At 38.9% G+C, this 15983-nt stretch overlaps 1 protein-coding gene across 1 annotated transcript; it reads right to left on the bottom strand.

Moving 5' to 3' along the window:
- Nucleotides 1-845: 845 nt before the first annotated feature.
- Nucleotides 846-2049, bottom strand: LOC145062086 (nicotianamine synthase-like). The gene has a single exon (XM_079009707.1). It carries the CDS (start codon nucleotides 1966-1968, stop codon nucleotides 991-993), a length of 978 nt encoding a protein of 325 aa, XP_078865833.1. The 5' UTR covers nucleotides 1969-2049; the 3' UTR covers nucleotides 846-990.
- Between the last annotated feature and the right edge of the window lie 13934 nt (nucleotides 2050-15983).

Raw genomic sequence — 15983 nt, 5'->3', positions numbered from 1 at the left:
AAAATTGTCATAAAAGTGAATTTTTTTCTTGATTTATCTAAAAATGAATCATAAAGGTGTTTTTTTTGGCATTTTTTCTTTTGAATCATCTAATGATTCATTCCATTTTTTTGCTACGAAAATATGCATATAAAAAATTTCTTACCTTCCTACCAAAATTTTCCTTCTTATTTGATCTTGACTCTCTGTAAACATGCGTTAAGATATGCCTTTTAATGCTAAATTCATTTTCATAGGTGTGATGTGGTTTTCCCATTAAGTCACATACCTGTAGGGACATTTATGAATGGTTCCAAGCCTTGTATTCACAAAATTTGTACTAAGTAATAAGCTCCCACAATACCTTTTTTGACATTAAAAAGGTTGTTTGACGCAATAAGCTCTTGAAAGAAGCTCATAATGTGGTTGCGCTAACAGTCGATATATTTCATAGTGTTAATGATTGTCATTAATTCCTCTACACAAATAGACATTCCTTTGTATTTACATGCAGCTTTATGATCATTTTAGCACCATAAGAACTTAGATTTAAGCATAACTGATGAATCAGAACATAGTAAGTTACAATCACTACTAGTGTTGAAAGTTCATTTTCTTGTGTCTTCATATCTCTTTGAATTCCGTGGTGGTGTAAATATTTCTTTGAACATAGTCAGAACTTAGATTTAAGCATAATTTCCTCTCTTGCCAGCTGACACGTTCCAAGAGTGTATATATTCCTTTGAATTCCGTGGTAGTGTAAGGGCTTCTTTCTTAAGCTACAGAGGATATTATAGAAGGAACTATAATTTAGTGAAAAGGTAAATGAGTTTTTGAATCAACAGTTTATAAATAGGCCGATGATATAAAACATAATATAGTGTTCTTTATTTCCAAAAATTTCAGTAAGATAAGAGAAAACCGAGACAATCAAATCCATTCTCACACTTTCAAGCAAGCACATACGATAAGTTTATATGAATACCAATCCTATTTAACGTAGAATGAGATCTAATTATCAATCATTTTCATCTGGCCAAGAGGATTGTTGAAAGCTTGCAACTCACAATACTTGCAACTCAATGGCATGAGGGACTCGATCCCCAACTCATGGTGATGATGATGATTATCACCATTATCAATGTTAACAGGATCTGCAATCTTACGTGAAATCACGACTGAATTGATGACGTCATCATTTGGATGAAAAACGGAGAGAACTTCGAACCCTTGAAGTTGTTGTGCTTCTACCACTGGATAGAGAAAGACACGGGCACCATGAGCACTCCTCAGCATGAGCAAAGCACCTGGGGCCATGTACTTTGCCAAATGATCAATCACCTTAACCTTCTCATCAACATCCATCCCTACAAGTGCAGCCAAGAAAATGACATCATATCCCTTCAACTCATCTGTCACATCCATTATATTGGCAGTGTGGAATACCATTCTTTGGGACAAATCAGAATCAGAGGAAACAAGATGAGAGGCCATCAAATTTGCGGAAGAGTCTATGTCATAGTTGTGAAAAATGGTGTCCTTGAGATGATAAGAGGCTAATACAATAGATGTGAGAGGCAAGGGGCCAGAACCCACAAAGGCAAGACGCTTAGGGGCTTGTCCAAATGCAGAATAGTGTTCAGTAAGAATGTCAAACTCAAGACGGCTAAGCTTCAGGTAATTGAAGTAGTAAGGGAATTCTTTTAGATGGTGAAGTGGATTTGGGAAAGAACCTAAAATGGTGGAGAAGTGGGCTTCAAGATGGCCTTCAGCCTCACCACAAAGTCTTATGAGCTTTGACCTTATTTCTTGAATATTGGCCGGGAGACTGGATATGTTTATAGAACAGGGTGGGATGCATGTGCGGACCAGCTCAGTGAACAGGCTATCAACATCTTCGGAGGGTTTCAGATTTTCAAGCTTTGAAATTTTGTGATAAATCTCACACACTTTCTCTACCAAAACAATCTCTTTCTGGAGTGATTCCATGTCTGACACTAAATAATCAGATACAATTTCTTGGAAAAGCTTTTAAGAAAAACTCTTTTGATGTCAGAAAAAAAAAAAAGAACCAATTGTGTCTGTATGTAATTCTCAAATTAAGGATGTGTGTTATTTATAGCCATCTTCAGGCCCCACATAAAATTTGTGAAGAGGGACGATCCTTGCTTTGTTTTTTTTTTTTTTTTTTTTTTTTTTTTAATTTTTATCATTAATGGTCCATTTATCATCAGAGGATTTAAGTCGTATTTTACATTTGGGTATGTTTTGATACGTTTTCAACTAATTTGGAATGACTGATGTGTTTTGATTACGAATTATGTGACTATTAGAGTTCAGATGTTATCGTTTTTTTTATTAGCATAATATTAACATATATAGTAAACTTTTGCTTCACTTTTTCTGATATGAAGTTTTTATGTTTATTTACGACTTCAAAAAAAAATCAATACAGATTATACTCTTTTAATTGAAAAAAAATTATAAGAAATTTTTGGAAATGAGATAACATCTACATATTAATATATAAGTATGTACTCGTACTTAGTGTATGTGCTTATCCCAAGCCTTGTTATTATATAACTATATATGACAAGACATTATTAAATTTATTTAGCTTGTGAGGCATGTAGATGCTTTTAAATTCTTATGCTTTCACATTTCAACTGTTCACACATGTTTTAGTTATTTAAAATTTCCTTTCTCCTCTCTAAACGAAGAGACACTTAGGGCTCATTTGTTTTTTGGCAAAAAGACTTTTTGTGCGCTTACATCTGCCGGCAGGTAGATATTTACCAAAAAGATTGTTTGTTTTCTGGAAGACAAAAGAACCGCAAAAAAAACTTTTTCATCTCTTTTCCAGAAAGACCTAAAAATACCCCTTCTAATTTGAGAATACATTCATCGCCTCCATTCGCTTTTTCCCTTTCACGATTGCATCCTCCCACACCGAAGATCTCTCCACACCGGCCATACCTCCGGTGGACATCGGTCCTTGATCCGCCTTCGACACTTCTTGCTCTGTAATGCGTATTTTACATTCGAGTATGTAATGATACGTTTTCAACTGATTTGGAATGACTCTTGTGTTATGATTACGAAATTACGAATTACCTTACTATTTGAGTTTAGTTGTTATTGTTTTTTTTATTACCATAATATAAAGATATATATTAAACTTTTTCTTCACTTTTCCTTTTATGTTGTTTTACGACCTCAAAAAAAAATATTAATATATAGATTATACTCTTTTAGATGAAAAAATTATAAGAAATATTTGGAAATGAAATAAAATCTACATACTAATATATAATAAGTAATATTTAGTGGATGTGCTTACCACAAGCCTTGTTATTATATAACTATATATGACATGACATTATTAAATTTATTAAGTTTGTGAGACTAGATGCTTTTAAATTCTTATGCTTTCACATTTCAATTGTTCACACATGTTTTATATCTTTAAAATTTCCTCTCTCATTTCCAAACTAAGACAGCTACTAGAAACAAGCATCGACAACAAAATTTGTTGCTCCATCGCCTTCCGGACACCAGATGTCACTACAAGTGGTTTGTAACGCGCGTAGATCCGGGCTAGTCAATTTAGAGATAATAGGGGTCGAAAACGACTTTTCGGCAAAAGATTATTTATAATAAATAGTCTTAACCATGTTGTAGAATATGTCTCAAGGTTTCCGTACGTATAAAGAATGCTGAAATCCGAGTTATAACGAAGAAGTTATGGCCCGTCGTAGTTTTTCGGCAAAACCGGCACGGCACCGGGAGACGTAAATAGTGAATTTAAGATAGAGGACTTTTTAGCCTTAGTGATCTAAACAAAATTTATAGTATACATTAAACCGAGAACATACAAAAAAAAAGAACGCCTAAATCTGACTTCGTATGATGAAGTTATGATTTTTCTAAGATTTGGCATAGCAGTGCACGGCTCGAAACTCGAATTTTAATTCGAGCGGTTTTTGGCTTACACAGCCTAAATGAGAGTTGAAAATCTCATTAATAGGAACTCAACGGTAAAAAGACAAACGAAAACGGAGTCCGTATGAGGGAGTTACGAATTCTTCGCGGTCATTTAGCAGTCTAATCTCCTTGTACTGTTAAATTTAAGATCGGTCGAGAATTAGCCAACAGAGTCTAAATGAAAGTTGTAGATCTTGTTTTTACCTACGCGTGGATATAAAGAACGTCGAAAACGGAGCTCGTATGTGAAAGTTATGAATTTTTTAAAATCGGCTGATTTCCACCCTGTGTGCGATGCCACGTGTCAGCACCAGGCTGCGCCTGGCTATAGCCAGCCTGGCTCACGACGTGAGTGACCCTCCATCCTCCTATAAATAAGAGGTGAAGCCCTCTTCATTCCTCACACCTCGCCTCACTCCCCTCTCTCTCTAGAACTTATCTCTAGCCCTGAAACCCCCCGAAAAGCCTAGGGAACCTCCCTAGCACGAGGCGGAAGCCCCGGAGCGCCCGACGGCTCCGAGAAGAAGAGCCTTTCGGCTCAGGAACGCTGCTCCAGCGGAGCCCGGTTTTGAGAAAAACTCGCTGTAAGTGAGCTACGTCTAACCTATCTTTAGTATAGCTTATGTTTTAATAGAGTAACATTATTAGGACCTTAAAATAATTATTTGGGCTGTTATTATGAGTTATATAGAGTGTTGTTTAATGCTTATATAATAATAATAATAATAATAATAATAATAATAATAATAGCTAGACTATTAATTAGTCACGGTTAACGTTAGACTAAACCCTAGTGATAATGATACTAGGTTTTATCGAGGGATAATTGTTTTGAGATAACGAAGCGCTGTTCGAAGGCAGAATCACCACCTTTTCAGGTGAGTGCATGGTTACTTTCATCTTGTGACATCCCCAAAATCTCGGCCAGAAAAGACCGATTTTCATTTATGTTTTTAAATATTTTCAGAGTAAATCCTTTTGATTTGAAAGAGTTGCGGAATTTGTTCCTAAAAACAAAACATGATAAAACATTGTTTACCGAAGCATTTCATAAAAGAAATGTATTTTCATTATAATCAAAACTCGGGGTGTCATGTTCCGATACAGACCAATAAGCATAAACGAATACATTACAAGTCATATAACAAATATAAACATATGCAGACTTGTAAACAAAACAACTTGATGGTTCATCCATCTCATGCCCTTCCGCCACTACCTGTAATACAATTTAAAACTGAGTGGGTCAGGCTTGGGAGCCTGGTGAGCATATAGGGTTTTCAACCCACAATAAATATCATATTTAATTTTCACCAACCAACAATAACCCAATTACCCATTCCCGTTATTCTCACTTTAATGTCCCTAAAACAACTAACATAAGGGACCTATTCTAAGAATATTTCATCGGGGCGACAACACATGCTTCGGGGGTACCTCAGCAATATAAGTCAAATAAGGCAACCATGAGGGGGATGGAGTACAGCGAATGAACACCCAAGTTCATTAACACCTACAGGTGGCGAACCTGCTAATGTTTCCACAAGACTGTCTAGAATAGCCAGTGGTCATCATCTAAACTCCGCTAGATGACTCAATCAAACAACAACGAGGCCTCTCATCTGTTTATTACACACCAACTGTCTACCCATGTTCTACCCAACATATTAGTAGATAAAATATACATTTGTATACATAGTTTAAAAACCTGTATAGCATGCTTTAATCAACACATATATCACATAACAGATGAGGCACACACACACATAACACATATCTCATAAAGAAATAAGCAGATCTGTAAGATAGAAGAGAGTGAATACTCATTCACACATAACACAACCAAATATATACACATAGCACGTATTTTATATATAATACTTCGTATTATTGTATTTGGAAGGAAATAACTACACACTCACTTGATCAGAAGATGATCGGACAGCACTACGGCTTATAGAAGTAGTAATCCACAGCAGATCTGGAAGATCTCCTCAAAAATCGAACTTCTCGCGGGCAGAGCTTCGACTCGGGAACCGCACTTCTCGGGATCTTCGGGATCTCGGGACTTGCCTCGGGGCTAGAGTATGATACCGGGGCTTCGGGGTGGCTTCGGGGGTAAAAATGCAGAGCTTCGGCGCAAAGATGAGAAGAAATGAGCAAATAAACCCTGAACCCTCGCATCCTATTTATAGTGAAAATATCTGATGTACTCGCCGAGTAGGGGACACCTACTCGCCGAGTTGGTCCATGTGGCGGCTTTCTGGTGGTGCCACGTGTCAAATTCTGGGTGGTGCCACGTCACCCCTATCGCGTGTTAGCCTTCGAACTTAGAAAAATCATAACTCTCGCATACGAGCTCCGTTTTTGACGTTCTTTATATCCACGCGTAGGTAAAATCAAGATCTACAACTTTCGTTTAGACTCCGTCGGCTAAATCTTGACCGATCTCAAATTTAACAGTAGGAGGTGTTTAGACTGTTAAACGACCGCGAAGAATTCGTAACTCCTTCATACGAACTCCGTTTTCGTCCATATTTTTACCGTTGAGTTCCTATTAATGAGACCTTCAACTCTCATTTAGGTCGCGTAAGCCAAAAACCGCTCGAACTAAAATTCGAGTTTTGGGTCGTGCACTGCTAAGCCGAATCTTAGAAAAATCATAACTTCCTCATACGAAGTCAGATTTGGGCGTTCTTTTTATTAACGCTCTTATCTTAACATATTCTACAACTTTTGTTTAGATTGATAAGGCTAAATCTCGCTCTATCTTAAATTCACTATTTACGCTTCCCGGTGCCGTGCCGGTTTTGCCGTAAAACTTCGACAGGTCATAACTTCTTCGTTATAACTCGGATTTCGGCATTTCTTATATCTCCGGAATCCTTGTTTCGACCGCTACAACTTTATCCAATGATACCAAGTTTATTTCAAACTTAAATTTCGACGCTTATTTTTATTCTTAATTAATCAAACCACATAATTAAGCAATTAAGCACAAAACACATAATACTCAAATAATACATTATTATTATTTCAAAACGGGTTACAAAGGTTAACCTAGACTATTACATTGCTAAAAATGGCAAGCCCGGAAACACATGCGTTACAATTCTCTCCACCTTAGAATGATTCTGTCCCCGGAATCACACATCAACAAACAAATGCGGATAGCGACGCAACATGTCACTCTCCGTCTCCCAGGTGAGATTCGGCCCATTCGCGTGTTTCCATCGGACAAGCACTAACCCAACCATTTTGCGTCGCAACTTCTTAGTCTTTCGGTCAACAATTGCCTCTGGTTCTTCAATCAACCTTTTGTTCTCATCAATTCTCAATTCAGAAATTGGAATTATATCGGGAACTTCTCCCGTGAACTTCCTCAAATAACACACATGAAAGGTGTTGTGAATTCCATTCAGTTCTTCGGGTAATTCGAGCTTGTATGCTTGATTCCCAATCCTCTGAAGGACTTTAAACGGTCCAATAAACCTTGGACTCAACTTTCCCCTTTTTCCAAATCTTATAAGTCCCTTCCACGGCGAGACTTTAAGCAAAACGAATCCCCAACCTCAAAGGTTATCGGTCTCCGCTTCTTGTCAGCATAGCTCTTTTGACGATCCTGAGCCGCTAACATTCTTTCCCTAATTATTTTCAACTTTTCAGCAGTTTGATGAACCAACTCCGGTCCCATAAACTGCTTTTCCCCAGCCTCAAGCCAACAAGACGGCGTACGACACTTCTGTCCATACAAAGCTTGATAAGGTGCCATCTTAATGCTCGAGTGAAAACTATTATTATAGGAAAATTCTACCAATGGTAAATGTTCATCCCAATTACCTAGGAATTCCAAGGTACATGCTCTCAGCATATCTTCAAGTGTTTGTATTGTTCTTTCACTCTGACCATCAGTCTGCGGATGGTAAGCTGTGCTTAAACATAACTTGGTACCCATTTCCTCTTGTAGACTTTTCCAAAACCTTGATGTGAAACGGCTATCACGATCCGACACAATTGTTAACGGAACACCGTGAAGCCTCACAATTTCCTTCACGTAGGAATTCGCAAGCTTCTCCATAGACCATTTCTCCCTGGCCGCTATGAAATGCGCACTCTTAGTGAATCGATCAACGACCACCCAAATCATGTAGTGACCATTCTTTGTTCTGGGCAGTTTAGTGACAAAATCCATAGCAATGTCTTCCCACTTACCCATAGGCACAGGCAAAGGTTCTAAACTCCCGTAAGGTTTCTGATGTTGTGTCTTGACTCTCGCACAAGTCACACACTCGGCCACATACTTTGCAACATCAAGCTTCATCGTCGGCCACCAGTAGTAGGGTTTCAGGTCCCTATACATTTTAGTGCTACCCGGATGAATTGAGTACATGGTTTTGTGAGCTTCTTCCATCAGAAGGTCCCTAATTCCTCCTGACTTAGGTACCCAAATACGATCTTGGAATACCTTCAGTCCATGACCGTTAGTACCAAACACCAACGTTTTACCCAAACGTTCCTCCTTTCGGTCATTTTTCTCAGAAGCTTCCTCTTGAGGCTTCTTTATACTTTCCACAATAGTCGAGACAACTTCAATTCTCAACGCTCTTGGCCTCTTCCTTTCAAGATTGACTTTCCGACTGAGAGCATCAGCAACAACATTAGCTTTACCGGGGTGGTAAAGTATCTCGCAGTCGTAGTCTTTAAGTAATTCTAGCCAGCGTCGTTGCCTCATATTCAATTCTTTCTGATTAAAGAGGTATTGGAGACTCTTATGATCAGTGAAAAGTTTGCACTTCGTGCCATAGAGGTAATGCCTCCATATTTTTAGAGCAAAAACTACCGCTGCCAACTCCAAATCATGAGTTGGGTAATTCTTTTCATGCTCTTTCAGCTGTCGAGACGCATATGCTATCACCTTTTCTCTTTGGGTCAAAACACAACCCAATCCAACACCAGACGCATCGCTATAAACAGCGAAGTCTTCAACTCCATCGGGTAGAGAAAGTATCGGTGTCTCGCATAGCTTCTTCTTTAACTTCTCGAATGCTTCTTTATGCTTCTCACTCCAAGCATAAGTAGCTCCTTTGTGGGTCAAAGCTGTCAATGGAGTAGCAATCGAAGAAAAGCCTTGGATAAACCTGCGGTAATATCCGGCTAATCCTAAAAAGCTTCGAATCTCCGTGGGACTTTTCGGTTGTTCCCACTTCGTCACAGCTTCGATCTTCGCTGGATCAACCATTATCCCTTCTTGGTTGACCACATGACCCAAGAATTGGACTTCACGAATCCAAAAATCACATTTGGAGAACTTTGCATAAAGCCTCTCCCGCTTCAAAACTTCTAACACTTCTCGCAAGTGTCTGCCATGCTCCTCCTGGCTTTTCGAGTAAATCAGAATGTCGTCTATGAACACTATCACGGATTTATCAAGGAACGGGTTACAAACCCTATTCATCAAATCCATGAACGCTGCTGGAGCATTGGTTAGTCCAAACGACATAACCAAGAACTCGTAGTGTCCATATCTAGTTCTGAATGCAGTCTTCTCGATATCTTGCTCTCTTACTTTCAGCTGATGATATCCTGACCTAAGATCGATCTTCGAGAAATAGCTCGAACCTTGCAATTGATCAAACAGGTCATCAATCCTCGGCAACGGATATCTATTCTTTATTGTTGCCTTGTTCAGCTCTCTGTAATCGATGCACATTCTCATACTTCCATCTTTCTTCTTTACAAATAACACCGGAGCTCCCCAGGGCGATGAACTAGGTCTAATGAAACCTTTGTCCAACAACTCCTGAAGTTGCATCATCAGCTCCTTCATCTCCGTCGGTGCTAATCGATAAGGTGCTTTTGCTATTGGCGTGGTTCCTGGTAACAAGTCTATTCTAAACTCCACTTGTCTATCAGGTGGTAATCCAGGAAGATCCTCGGGGAACACTTCCGGAAAATCACACACCACTGGAATGCTCTGCATCACCTTCTTTTCCTTCTTAGCATCAATCACAAATGCTAAATATGATGTACATCCCTTGGTCAAACACTTTCTGGCTTTCATTAGAGAAATGATCCCAGAATTCACTCGCCGTTTGTCCCCATACACCATAAACGAATCTTTTCCAGGCGGGTTTACTTTAACTATCTTTTTCTTGCATAAAATATCGGCATCATTGGCGCTAAGCCAATCCATTCCCAAGACGATGTCGAAACCATTAAGTTCGATAGGCAATAACGCCTCGTGAAACTTATTCCCATTAAGGTCGATCAAGACGTTTTTCATACGATGGCTAACAGGTACAAACTTGCCACTAGCTACTTCGACTAATAAAGCATTATCTAGTCTATCAATAGGCAAAGCTAGCTTTCTACCAAACTCATGCGAAATAAAGGAGTAGTTGGCTCCAGAATCAAACAATATATGAGCAGGTAATTCATTTATGAGAAAGGTACCTGAAGCGACATCAGCTTCATCTTTCGCAGCCTCAAGTGTCATCTGGAAGGCCCTCGCCTTCGGCTTTGGTGGAATGTTGGGCTTTGCTGCCTCCTTCTTCTTCGGACAGTCTTTCAAAATGTGCCCCTCTTCATTGCAACCAAAACACATCCTTTTGCTGTTCGGACATTCATTGGCAAAATGTCCAACCTTTCCACACTTGTAGCAGGTCACATCCTCGCTGCATTTCCCAAAGTGCTTTTTCTTACACTTATCACACCACTTTGCTTCGCCTCCTTTTCCTCCAAACTTTTTCGAATCAGATTTCGAAAATTTGCTCTTCTTACTGGAACCAGATGTTCCCTCAAACTTCCTTTTCTCACCAACCTCAAACTTGACGGTGGTTCTCCCCTTGATCATGTTCTCCACAGACTTGGCAGCCCAGATAGCTGCCTCTAGAGTAAGTGCCTGACGTACTGGCACCTCGTACTCCCATGGAAGTCCCTTCGCATACCGATCCACCTTTGTCAGCTCGTCTGGAACGATACGCAAGGCAAACTCCATCTTATCGGTGAAGTTATTGGTGTACTCATCCACTGACATGCTACCCTTTGTCAATGTCAAAAACTTATTCTCCAACTCCAACAGATTTTGAGCCGAGCAGAACTTGCGCTTGAACTGCACCAAGAACTCTGCCCATGACAATTGCAGTGGCTCATTAGGGCTTAAGGTCTTCCCTAGAGTGTTCCACCAACGAACGGCTCCACCTCGGAATTGACGCACGTCATAGATAGTTTGCAACTTACCTCTGCAGCCACACGTCATGAAGGCTAGCTCCATTTCGGAGATCCAATCCATAACCCCAATCGGATCATCCTTTCCATTGAAGGTCGATGGTTTGCAAGTCAAAAAGTCCTTGTACTTGCATCCCATTCCATCATTCCTTCCATCGCGATTATCTTGCCTAACTATCGGTGGGTTGGCTGGACCAACAGACCCACTGAAGTTTCCACCTTCTGAGTGCCCTTCATTCAGTTCAGGCTCTTCCACACGAATCGACAGTTCTTCACGATTTTGTTGAAGTAACCGTCTAGTTTCATCCATCTGACGATCCAACATCGTCTGAATCATCAATTGCACACCATCCATGGTTATTGGCTCTGGTGCTGCTGCCACGACAGGTATTAGCTCAATCACTGGTGGTTGATTCCTGTTTTCGTCAGCATTTCCAACTCCACTTCTTGTTCTCACCATTTTGATCTACACACCGAATAAGGCGAAATTAGATCCTCAATCATGATAGATATTCAAATCATCATTATCACTCCGAAAAGTTTACATGCTAGTTCTAATATCGTAGACGTACGCTTAGAATCCTACACACATAAGGTTTCTAGATCCGGTCGGCAATAGACCATAGATCCGAACAAATAATAACATATATGGCAAAATATAACATTTAGCACATAAAGCATTTTAGGCAACTTTCCTAAAATAAACTAGTGCTCGTGTCTAAAACATAACAGACACGCATCTCAAAACTTCACTTAGCATTCTAAGTTTAAGTCTAGAAATCCAACAAATTCCTAGTTCGCTTAAACTAATGCTCTGATACCAACTGTGACATCCCCAAAATCTCGGCCAGAAAAGACCGATTTTCATTTATGCTTTTAAATATTTTCAGAGTAAATCCTTTTGATTTGAAAGAGTTGCGGAATTTGTTCCCAAAAACAAAACATGATAAAACATTGTTTACCGAAGCATTTCATAAAAGAAATGTATTTTCATTATAATCAAAACTCGGGGTGTCATGTTCCGATACAGACCAATAAGCATAAACGAATACATTACAAGTCATATAACAAATATAAACATATGCAGACTTGTAAACAAAACAACTTGATGGTTCATCCATCTCATGCCCTTCCGCCACTACCTGTAATACAATTTAAAACTGAGTGGGTCAGGCTTGGGAGCCTGGTGAGCATATAGGGTTTTCAACCCACAATAAATATCATATTTAATTTTCACCAACCAACAATAACCCAATTACCCATTCCCGTTATTCTCACTTTAATGTCCCTAAAACAACTAACATAAGGGACCTATTCTAAGAATATTTCATCGGGGCGACAACACATGCTTCGGGGGTACCTCAGCAATATAAGTCAAATAAGGCAACCATGAGGGGGATGGAGTACATCGAATGAACACCCAAGTTCATTAACACCTACAGGTGGCGAACCTGCTAATGTTTCCACAAGACTGTCTAGAATAGCCAGTGGTCGTCATCTAAACTCCGCTAGATGACTCAATCAAACAACAACGAGGCCTCTCATCTGTTTATTACACACCAACTGTCTACCCATGTTCTACCCAACATATTAGTAGATAAAATATACATTTGTATACATAGTTTAAAAACCTGTATAGCATGCTTTAATCAACACATATATCACATAACAGATGAGGCACACACACACATAACACATATCTCATAAAGAAATAAGCAGATCTGTAAGATAGAAGAGAGTGAATACTCATTCACACATAACACAACCAAATATATACACATAGCACGTATTTTATATATAATACTTCGTATTATTGTATTTGGAAGGAAATAACTACACACTCACTTGATCAGAAGATGATCGGACAGCACTACGGCTTATAGAAGTAGTAATCCACAGCAGATCTGGAAGATCTCCTCAAAAATCGAACTTCTCGCGGGCAGAGCTTCGACTCGGGAACCGCACTTCTCGGGATCTTCGGGATCTCGGGACTTGCCTCGGGGCTAGAGTATGATACCGGGGCTTCGGGGTGGCTTCGGGGGTAAAAATGCAGAGCTTCGGCGCAAAGATGAGAAGAAATGAGCAAATAAACCCTGAACCCTCGCATCCTATTTATAGTGAAAATATCTGATGTACTCGCCGAGTAGGGGACACCTACTCGCCGAGTTGGTCCATGTGGCGGCTTTCTGGTGGTGCCACGTGTCAAATTCTGGGTGGTGCCACGTCACCCCTATCGCGTGTTAGCCTTCGAACTTAGAAAAATCATAACTCTCGCATACGAGCTCCGTTTTTGACGTTCTTTATATCCACGCGTAGGTAAAATCAAGATCTACAACTTTCGTTTAGACTCCGTCGGCTAAATCTTGACCGATCTCAAATTTAACAGTAGGAGGTGTTTAGACTGTTAAACGACCGCGAAGAATTCGTAACTCCTTCATACGAACTCCGTTTTCGTCCATATTTTTACCGTTGAGTTCCTATTAATGAGACCTTCAACTCTCATTTAGGTCGCTTAAGCCAAAAACCGCTCGAACTAAAATTCGAGTTTTGGGTCGTGCACTGCTAAGCCGAATCTTAGAAAAATCATAACTTCCTCATACGAAGTCAGATTTGGGCGTTCTTTTTATTAACGCTCTTATCTTAACATATTCTACAACTTTTGTTTAGATTGATAAGGCTAAATCTCGCTCTATCTTAAATTCACTATTTACGCTTCCCGGTGCCGTGCCGGTTTTGCCGTAAAACTTCGACAGGTCATAACTTCTTCGTTATAACTCGGATTTCGGCATTTCTTATATCTCCGGAATCCTTGTTTCGACCGCTACAACTTTATCCAATGATACCAAGTTTATTTCAAACTTAAATTTCGACGCTTATTTTTATTCTTAATTAATCAAACCACATAATTAAGCAATTAAGCACAAAACACATAATACTCAAATAATACATTATTATTATTTCAAAACGGGTTACAAAGGTTAACCTAGACTATTACATTGCTAAAAATGGCAAGCCCGGAAACACAGGCGTTACACATCTTACACATAGATATGAAGTATTTTAATATAAATTACGTGCTATGTGTTCATATTGTCTGAATACTTGTTGTCTATGCTGGTGAAAGATTTTTATACATGTTTTAAATGATGTAAACTGTATAAAGTATTTTATATCTACAAAATATGTTGGGTAAAACATGGGTAGATGAATGATGAGGAATAAAAGCTGAAATAGAGGAACATTAGTAGTACGGACCTAGTGCCCTATAGGTATACATTGGCAGCAGTGGACCTAGTACCCTATAGATGAGCACTGCCAGCTGTGCCACAACCCGTAGATGTTTTAGATCTACGGTAAACGTCCTAGCAACTGTGCTCTAAGGACAGTATCGGCAGTTGTGCCTAATAGAGAGCCTTATGACCATGACAGTAGTGTTTAAAGGTCAATACCGCGGCAGAAGCGCCTCATAGAAAAAGTCTCAATTCTGGCAGCTGCTCCTAAGTGATAACATTAGCAGGCGCAGCTACGTTTGACCACTGTGTCATTGGCAATAATGGACTTCATGTTGTTTCCTTAGGATGATCCTTAGGAATAAAGGAACGAGGGTTAGCTAATCCTTAGGGTAAATCCTTAAGAAGATAATGGGAATGGGAAATTGGGTCGATTATTTGATGTTTAAATATAATAATTATATTATTGTGGGTTGAAAACCCTATGTACTCACCAGGTTTCCCAACCTGGCCCACTCAGTTTATTTATATCACAGGTGTCGATATGAAGTTACATTACACTAAGAGATTTAAAAGAGATGTAGATCAGTAGTGTAAATAAATGTAAGTTATGTTTATACTTATGTTTCTGTATTGACGATGACATCCCAAATGTTTTAAAAGTGAATAAAAATATATTTCTTTAGAAATGCTTTGATAACGCGATTATCATGTTTTTCTGGGAACAAATTCCGCAACATTTTTATTAAAAGAGATACTCTGATTTTTATAAAGCATAAAAAAATCGGTCTTTTCTAGCCGTAAAAATGGGGATGTCACATGGTTCACGTGTACTTTCCAAATGAATTAATTCCATATTTATACACGTGTTAAATTTGTCACTACTCCTTTACTAATTTCTATGTAGATAACCAAAGATGAACGAATAGCACCGGTAAAAAAACATAATTTAAGCCACATTAAGCAACTGATGTTCCTATTTGATGGTATTTTAGAAGAAAAGTAACAATATATTGTCACTAGATAGTTCAACAATATTAATATTGGTCTTATGTTTTCAGATATCAGTGTAATAGATATCAAAACTTCTTAATTGATTGATTGAAAACACGCCTATAATATAAATACAAGAGACGAGATAAAAAAAGGAAGGGATAATCTTTAAAGCGAAACAATATATATCCTAAATAAAAGAAAGATATAAATAAAACGGACGGATTCTTTCACTCCCCCTCAAGTTGGAGCGTGGAGAGTACAAATGCCTAGTTTACCTCAAAAGGAGCATAGACCCTGGGCAATGAGAGTATTAGTAAAAATGTCAGCCACTTGATTTGTAGTGCTGATGTATTTTGTAACGATTTCGTTCGACTCAACTCGCTCTCAACAAAATAACAATATCCATTTCAACATGTTTGGTATGTTCATGGAAGACTATTTTCCTTCCAGCTTGATTATCACAGAAAAGTTGGGTAGGACCATCTTGAATCACGTTAAGTTCACTCAATGGCGGGCACATCCAAAGAATCTCGCTTACGATGGTAGCCATTGATCTGTATTCAGCTT

Source organism: Lactuca serriola, chromosome 7, assembly GCF_051521515.1.
Source record: "Lactuca serriola cultivar US96UC23 chromosome 7, Lser_US96UC23_V15, whole genome shotgun sequence".
Classification (NCBI taxonomy): domain Eukaryota; kingdom Viridiplantae; phylum Streptophyta; class Magnoliopsida; order Asterales; family Asteraceae; genus Lactuca; species Lactuca serriola.
The sequence above is the reverse complement of the archived record's forward strand: the minus strand, read 5'-3'. Positions and strand labels throughout refer to the sequence as shown.